Source organism: Chiloscyllium plagiosum, chromosome 5 (genome assembly GCF_004010195.1).
Source record: "Chiloscyllium plagiosum isolate BGI_BamShark_2017 chromosome 5, ASM401019v2, whole genome shotgun sequence".
In the NCBI taxonomy this organism is placed as follows: domain Eukaryota; kingdom Metazoa; phylum Chordata; class Chondrichthyes; order Orectolobiformes; family Hemiscylliidae; genus Chiloscyllium; species Chiloscyllium plagiosum.
Genome location: NC_057714.1, coordinates 77,458,323 through 77,467,212, shown reverse-complemented (window position 1 = coordinate 77,467,212; position 8,890 = coordinate 77,458,323). Strand labels below are relative to the sequence as shown.

General features: G+C 39.5%; 2 protein-coding genes across 4 annotated transcripts in view; both read left to right on the top strand.

The window, feature by feature from the left end:
• The window catches only part of LOC122550024 (LIM zinc-binding domain-containing Nebulette-like), a 387,183-nt gene that overhangs the window by 302,744 nt on the left and 75,549 nt on the right, over positions 1-8,890 (top strand). The gene's annotated exons all lie outside the window — the stretch shown is intronic.
• LOC122550023 (nebulette-like) overlaps positions 1-8,890 on the top strand; it is a 44,735-nt gene that overhangs the window by 13,139 nt on the left and 22,706 nt on the right. Inside the window, 2 exon segments of the mRNA XM_043690428.1 lie at positions 2,963-3,063; positions 6,108-6,212. Coding sequence (XP_043546363.1) covers positions 2,963-3,063; positions 6,108-6,212 — 206 coding nt within the window.

Below are 8,890 nucleotides of genomic sequence, written 5' to 3'. Positions count from 1 at the left end.
CCCCACCTTCATCTACCTATCACATTCCCAGCTACCTTCCCCCAAACCCCACCCCCTCCCATTTATCTCTCAGCCCACTTGGGCCACCAGTCTCATTCCTGATGAAGTGCATATGCCCAAAACGTCGACTTTCCTGCTCCTTGGATGCTGCCTGACCTGCTGTGCTTTTCCAGCACCACATTCTTCAAGTCAAAAGAACTTGCTGATTGCTACAATCTGCAAAATTGTTGGAATATACTGTCTATATAGCTGGCACCACCCTGGCACTCAGATTCACATACCACATTGCTTATTTGTGTGATAGGCAGAATGACTTTTTAACTTTACGAGCACCAGCTGGTATATCAGTTCTACCTAACTACTACTTTGCTCAACCTCTCTAATGTTTGTTTAAATTATCAGATTATTTATCTTTCAACCATCATTGGATGAGAAGAACTTTCTTCCAATTAAATATTACGAAACTGACTTCATAGTTATTAAGTCTATTCATTTCCTTGGCAAAAATCTGTGATTAAACCAATCTCTTTACAGTCTTCTTGTCACGTGTGGTCCTAAGATAACAGATTTCAGTGAGGATAGGCCTGATAGCTGATAGGAGCTTATAAGAGACAGCTAGAATATGAAGATATGTTGGAGGTTTATATTCAGTGTAGCTGATGTGGCCATAATAGAAGCGACTGAAGAAATCACAGTTTGATGTGGATGAGAATATTTGCAGCTTGCGGATGAGTTAGCAGTACTAGCAGACATGACACTCTTTAGCACAGTCATCATATTAGATCATAATCTCATAAGCAAAAACTACTGTGCAAGACTCTTAGTCTGATTTGTGAATATCATACATTGATAGACTGAAAGCCAGAAATAATAGCAAGACTTTTATGGAATCACAGTAGCCCCTTTCATTGGCCAGAAAGTCAGAGGAAAACCAACACAGTTTGTCTTTGGAGCCCTGGGCATCATTTCATATGCATAGGCAATTAAGAGACAATCTTGACACAATTATTTGTGATAGAATTTGTAGTTATGTGGAAAAAAGTGGGTTGATTAGGAAGAATGCCGCTCACCAGAGCTGTGAGTAAAGTACTGAGACACTTGATTTTCCTTGTAGAGATTAATGATCTGGATCATGGTGTGCAGGGGAATTTTGAGGTGTAGAGCTCCAGATGGACGTAGACAAGTTGGTGGAGTGGCTGGATAGGTGGCAGATGATGTTCAGTGCAGGGAAAAGTGTCAGGTGATGCATTTTGGTAGGAAGAACATTGAAAGACAACATAAAATAGTGGCTTCAATTAAAAAAAAAAGAGTAGTAATAACAGATCATTGAAGGAGGTCAGAGAGGTGGAGAGAACAGTTAATAAAAGCTTAGTGTCCTTAGCTTTATTAATTGGGGCATAGAGTACAAGAACAAGAAGTTGATCTTAAACTTGTATGAGACGTTTGTTCAACATCATTTGGAGTATTGTGTACAATTGCAGGTTCCACTTTGGTGGAAAGATATGAATGCATTCAGGAGATGTAGAAAGGGTTTACAAGAATAGTTCTCTGGATGACAAATCTCAGTTATGAGGATAGATTAAAGAAATTTTAATTGTTCTCCTTGAAGAGAAGAAGGTAAGAGGTGATCTGATAGAGGGTTGTTAATAATGCATGGGCTGTGTAGAATAGATAGATTGTGACTGTTCCCATGTCTGCAAGGAGCAAGAACAAGAGGGCATAGATTTGAAATAATCCAAAAAAGATGCCAGGATGAGGTGAGGGAAACCTTTTTCACTCAGTGGGCAGTTAAAATCTGGAATGCACTGCCTGGAATGTGATGGAGGCAGATTCAATTGAGGCATTCACAAGGGCATTAGATGACTATTTGAATCATGATAGTGTGCAAAGGGATGAGGAGAATGTAGGAAATTGACACTAGTTAATGATGCTCATTTGAAGAGTCAGAGCAGACAGTTGAACCAAATAGTCTTCCTCTGTGCTGTAACAATCCTGTAATTAGCTGTTTGTCTCAGGGCTCTTACAGGGCAGGAATCTGTCCCTAGAATGGCCAGTGAGTCAGATGGCTGGCTTCCCTTACATCCCAACAGCACAGGGGGAGGCAAGGTTGCTGCAGGGCCTACAGCAACAATGGCAGAAGCCTCAAAGGATGTAAGGGAAGTGAGGAGGGACTTGGTCTGCGAGCCATTGAGCCCCTGATTAAGAAGGCACTCACCATGAATCTGCCAGAGGACTGTCTGTTCGTTTCCCCATTGGAGAAGTGTCCACCTACCACTGTAAAGTACCGGTACCTGTGGCCATCCAATACCTTTTCTTGCCATTGGTCCCAGTGGTGGTAGGAAAACAACAAGTGTGCCAACTTCCCATCATCCCACTTGCTTTTTATTCTCCCCACCATCTTCCAGCTCCACCTCCCAGCCTGTTCCCGGGGGCCCTATAAAATCCTGGCCAATGAGTTGCTTGATTTCTGATTTGCGCTGAGATTTATTGATAGCTGATGTCATCAAAATGTTGAACATTTCTGACCTTTTCTTCTCGGTTCTTTTCTGCCTTGTCCATGAAGTAACAGCATCTTAATATCATAAGTAAAGACTATTTAGCTTTCAAGACTTAGCAATCAAGAAGGGTTTGGAGGGATATGGGCTGGGTGCTGGCAGGTGGAACGAGATTGGGTTGGGCTATCTGGTCGGCATGGACGGGTTGGAACGAAGGGTCTGTTTCCATGCTGTACATCTCTATGACTCTAATTATTTCTGCTGATTAAATTTACATATTTACAGGAACCTCTGCTGATAATACTGAACTACATAATGATGTGTGAATGGTACCAAGAGTATTAGGTCCACATATATGTAACATCCTACATTGTTCTTTTAAGTTTCAATCTACATTAGCTTTTGTAAGGTAAAAATATAAATTTTGTTGGGAGTAAACTGAGTAATCAGTTTCTTTTTCTGAGTAGGTATTGTACAAGAGAGATGCTCAACAAATGCACAGTTATACACAAATTGTCGACAGGCCAGACATCAAAAAGTGACACAAACTGCCAAGCTGGTTAGCAATGTAAGGAATTGTTTTTGAACTTGTAATTAACATTTCTTTCTTTTTTTTTTGGTTTGGGTAGGGCTGAAAGAAAACTGATTGAAAAAGTTTGTCATTGAGGAAGACTTTAGTGTATTATAGTGCTGTCCTGGATTTTCTTTAAGCAGCATTGGCACAGCACTGAGGCTGTAGTCCAGTTAGCCACAATGATGGCTTACCACATGGCCAACCTCAGTGCTGTCTGTGCCCATTCTATTTTTTTTGATACCTGCATTATAAAGTGCTGCACCTAGAAAAACTTAACTATAATTTTAGATTGCACGTTATCTTTCTCCATTAATAAAAATATAACCAAATGTTTCATTGTGACCCAAGCTGCTGGCGTAATTATTTATTTGGTCAATAACAGTGTGTCTCTGTAAAATTCATTTATTACTGTTTTTGAGCTGCAGTTAACAGCATCAATAAGGTTGAATGGTTGTTTATGGTGTATTTGGATTTGCAGAAGGCTTTCATTAAGGTCTGCATGGAATGCTTTTCAGAGAGTTGGTGCAGAATCAATGGGCCAAATGGCTTCTTTCCATGTTGTAGGGATTGTGTAATTCTATGATTTTATGATAAGGTTGAGGTGGGGATTGTGAGGTGGGGATGGGGGTTGAAAGGCGTTCAAAGGAGCTTTTCATTGGCAGCTCACCTTAGGTTGTGATGAACTCCTGCCAATTCCACTACTGGTAAAATGCGGCAATAGAGCCAGATTGTCAGGAAGCCAATCCTATGTGACTCCCTGGTATTTTGCTGCCTAACACACACAACACCCCTCCTGCCTCTCAGTGGCCTGTAACATCAGAAACATGCATAGTGTCATCTTAACCTGCACTAATACGTCTTGTGTAATATTGGCACTGAGACTCCATTGGAAACTCCTCTGATAGAAACAGTGTACTACAGCAGCAATCACTCACCAGCAGAGCTGAGGGAGGGATAATAATGTTCTCAATCCCGGCCACTTGTTGCTTCTATAAGGGACACTCAACTGAATTAAATGTCTCTTGGTGAATTATTTGGCCAGTGTTCAAACTTCTTGACATTTAGAGCTCCACTGATGAAATCCATCCTGCTGAGAGTTGCTGGCCAATCAGAGGCAGACATTTAGACCATAGAAATCAGCTCACAACCTCCCTTCAGCCATCTGACATTGTCAATATTCAGGAGAATGAGGAATCAGAAAGAAACAGGGATGAAGCTCTTTCTCGTTTATGGTGACAACTACAGAATTGCTAATTTCTCATTTTCATTGAAGAAGTTTAATCAAGTTTATTTGAACATTTTTTATTAGTTTTATATTAGTTTTTTAACATCTTATTTCATCTTTTTTTAATAAATTTGACATAATAGGTTCTGCTTTATAAATATGGCATGAGTATATATCTTCTATTTGGATTATTCTGCTTGTTAAAAATGAGCACAAATTCCAAAAAAAAAGGCAGTAATATATGTGAGAGATGAATTTTGCATTCTCCACTGGATAATTTGTGCATCTGCTATCAGTAACTTCATCAATATCTCTAGTGAGAGGAAGCCTAGATTATGATCATGTGATGTTCATAAGATGGGGTTTAATGTTGCTGGGAAAGGATAATGCCATTAAATGTGATACCTATTCCAATCAAACTTATAAGGCAAATCATTTAGTCATCCATAATGTTTATTTTGTACTTTGTTTAGCATTTATTAATTCATTAGATATTAAACAAGAGAAAAAAGATTGGATCTATATCGCATGCCATGTTACATGCACTTAACAACCATGATATTGCTTTTGAAGTGTAGTTGCCATTATACAAACAAGAAAATGTTGACTGCAAGGTGTTACATATGGCCAAATAACTTATTTTGGTGAGTTTGGGGAAAACTGTTGACCTAGAGACCATGCAAACTCTGTGCCTCCTTTATAGGTTCCAAAACACTATTTGGATCCATCTGTGAAGATAGATGGAGCCTCAGCTTACAATCTCATCTCAAAATTGCATTTTGGACAACAAGGCATTCTCATACTATGACACAGTATCATCTGCCTTAGCTATATGCATGACACTTTGAACCAGTAACCTTACAAACCAGAATTAAGAGTGCTATCAAGCTGGCAAGCTACTTTTGAAAAAACAAACATTATTAGAAATGAGTTTTTTTCACATTCTGATCTTTTTTCTTGCTCAGAGGTTTTGGTTTCCAAAATCAAATACTTAAATGTTTCTGAATGGCGAAAGAAATTATAGTAAACTAGATCCAATATAATTTTCACATACAATTTATGAAATTTACTCAGAATTACTATTATAATTTTTAAAAATCCATTATATTAATTAACTGCAATGTTTAATGCATTTTGTGCAGTAATAAAATCAATAATCAGCTTGAAGCGAACATGATGGAATATAGTCCCAGTGGAATGTGAAAATAGACTTCAGCTGTTAGTCAGTTGTATAATTATTAAAGTATTGCAGTTTCATTACTTAATTGATAAAGCCATGAACTCATAGACGTAGGACCAAAGTCATAGCTGCCTTATTCTCTCATAGTTCATCACCTAGTCTGTCGTCTTAATGTGACAATAAGTCAGTGAAGTGAAAATCTGTAAAAAAGATTGTTACTACTCACAAGCCTTTTGTACTAATCCTAGGAAAATTGTTGTATCTGTGAAGCATAATGTAGTCACAAGCTGTAGTGCACCATGAAGTCAATTTTACTTGAATGTGAAAATTAGATTGGTCAGCACATTATGGTGGATGTTCACACTGAAGTTTCAATGCTGTGTTGAAATTCTTTATCAGGGTTACAGAATTAGTTCAGTGCAAGTAATCATTCATGTCCATTCATTGCAGAGCCAAGGAAATGTCATCCTAAATAATCTACAATTCCATCAGTGGGCAAACAGGATATTGTTGTGACTAAATGTAATAAGTATTGATTTTAGATAAGTAAACAACTGAAGAGATTTCAATTAAATGCAAATTTACATTTACATCTTAAATGATTTATTTATAGAACTTTATATATCTTTGCAGATTACATATAAAAACCATGCTAAAGCAGCAGCATCTAGAAAAACATCTGTCTTAGGTAGACCAGATATTGAGCTTGCAAAGGAGGTTTCCAAAATTACTAGCCAGGTAAGTCCTTCAAATTGAAATGATTCTTCTGTTAGAAGCAATCACTGATTCTGTTTTATGACCACCACATAATTTATCAAAGTTTATTAAAGTGAAAGTGAAAGCCCGGTTTAATTATTGGATGTGCAAATCATAATCTGCAATAACTATTACAGTTAATATTTTGTAAGCATTAAAACGGCTTTCTTCACGTCAGTATCTGGAACATAATCTGGAACATACTGCGTTACGTTCTTAATTAAAATAAATCAAAATTTAACCACATCGAGTCACTAAGATTAGTATACCAGTACGATTTTGAGAGAATAATTTTTGGAAGCAGCATTTGGAAATGGGGAAATAAAAACACAAAGCTGGAAGTAGTTGGTCAGTTGCATGTTTAAGGGAAAACTACACATTATACCAATTTCAATTTTTGCATTTCCCACCATCACCTGAAGTAGTTCAACATGTTGTGGTGCCTAGGAGTGTACATTGTTTCAAAGTAGGTAGTTCTAAGTACTTGTCCTAATGCATGCTGTTAGGAGAAGTTATGTATTAATTGTGAGGCAGTGAAAATAAAAAGGTTGCTCACAGCGTAGTTGTTTGCTCTTTCCAGGATACAGAAAATAGCTTGGTCAAAGGCATTTTAAAGGTGTGTGCACAACAGGAAGTGCTTCTGTAAAAGTATTAACACTGGGAAGGTTTTAATCATTTGCACTGAAGGGTTTCAGCCATGCCCATTGAGAGACTGCAGTTCTTCATTGAGTGTGCTGACAGCTTGACAGCCAAGCTCTTAGAAGGTTCTTCACCTTTCTTGGACATTGCTCACCCTGAGCTGCATCTCCCATCTGGGAGCCTTGACCATAGTCCCAGAGCAGCTTTGACAGCACTGCCTTCCAGTAATGATGGGCAAGAGCTGAAGCTGTGACACTGCTAGCATTGGCACCAGCTGCCTTCCCTCATCAGCCACATGCCCCTTTAAAGGACAGAGGGAATAGACTCCAAGGTTCAGCTAAAAGGAGGTGAGATGTTGCAACACAGGGCCTACAAGCAGAAGACCAAACCCTTCAGTATGTTTGAGCACTGGTGTCTTTTTAAAATTCGTTCATGACATTAGACATTGCTGGCTGGCCCATTGAGAAAATGGTTGTGAGCTGCCATTTTAAACCGCTGCAGTCCATGTGCTGGGGATTGACTCACCATACCATTAGGGAGAGGATTCCAGGACAGTGAAGGAATGGTGATATATTTACAAGTCAGGATAGTGATTGCATTGGAGCGGAACTTGCAGGTGGTTCCATGTACCTGCTGTCCTTGTCTTTCTAGATGGTAGTAGTCCTGGTTTTAAAAGGTGCTACCTGAGGAGCCTTGCATCTTGTAGGAGGTATACACTGCTGATAGTGAGCATGGTTGGTGGAGGAAGTGAATGATTGTAGATGTGATGCCAATCAAACAGGCTGCTATCATTGAAGCAGCACTCATCCAGGCAAATGGGGATTATTTCATCACACTCCTGACTTTTACGTCTTGCAGAGTTTGGACAGTCTTTGGGTAGTTAGGGGTTGAGATACTCGCTGCAAGATTCCTTGCCTCTGACCTGCTGTTGTAGCCAGTCTATTTGTATGACTGTTCTGGTTTCTGGCCAATGGTAACCCCTAGGATGTTGATAACAGGAGGTTTAAGCAATTAGGAAGCCATTAATGTCAAAAGGTGATGGTTAGATTCACTCTTGTCAGAGATGGTCATTGTCGGGCAGTTCAGGCATGAGTATTACTTGCCTCTTGGTTCTTGGGGCCTCACAGCCTGTCACTGCTGACATTTGTAGTCTCTATAATGAAAGCTTCTCACGAGGAGCAGGTGGGCACACACATCGTCAATGTAAGAGAACCTGTACAGTGCGTTCGCCTCTGTCTTTAGATTTTGTGTTCTCTTTTGAATGAATGGAAAGTAGAGAAGTGAGTGTTAATTGAACTGAACAGAATTAGCTTTATTGTCACATGTACTCAAATGAGTACAGTGAAAAGTTTAGTCGCCACATTACAGTACCATCTTAGGTGCAGAGATACTTAGGTACAGATACTCAAGATCAAATTGTTAGGAAATAACGTTGGGCGATTTCAACTTCCCAAATATTGATTGGAAGCTCTTTAGATCAAGTAGATTGGATGGGGCGGTGTTTGCGCAGTGTGTCCAGGAAGCTTTTCTAACTCAGTATGTAGATTATCTGACCAGAGGGGAAGCCATATTGGATTTGGTACTCGGTAATGAACCGGGACAAGTGATGGGCTTGTTCGTGGGTGAACGTTTTGGTGATGGTGACCACAATTCTGTGACTTTCACCTTGGTTATGGAGAGAGATAGGTGCGCACAACAAGGTAGATTTTATAATTGGGGGAAGGGAAATTACGATGCTGTAAGGCAGGATTAGAGGAGCATACGTAGGGAGCATAGGCTGTCAGGGAAGGATGTCGTGGAAATGTGGAACTTTTTCAAGGAAAGATACGCCGTGCCCTTGATATGTATGTACCTGTCAGGCAGGAAAGAGATGGTCGTGTGAGGGAACCTTGGTTGACGAAGGAGGTTGCATGTCTTGTAAAGAGGAAGAAGGAGGCTTACATAAGGATGAGGAAACAGGATTCAGACAGAGCAGTGGAGGGATACAGGATAGCCAGAAAGGACCTGAAGAAAGGGATTAG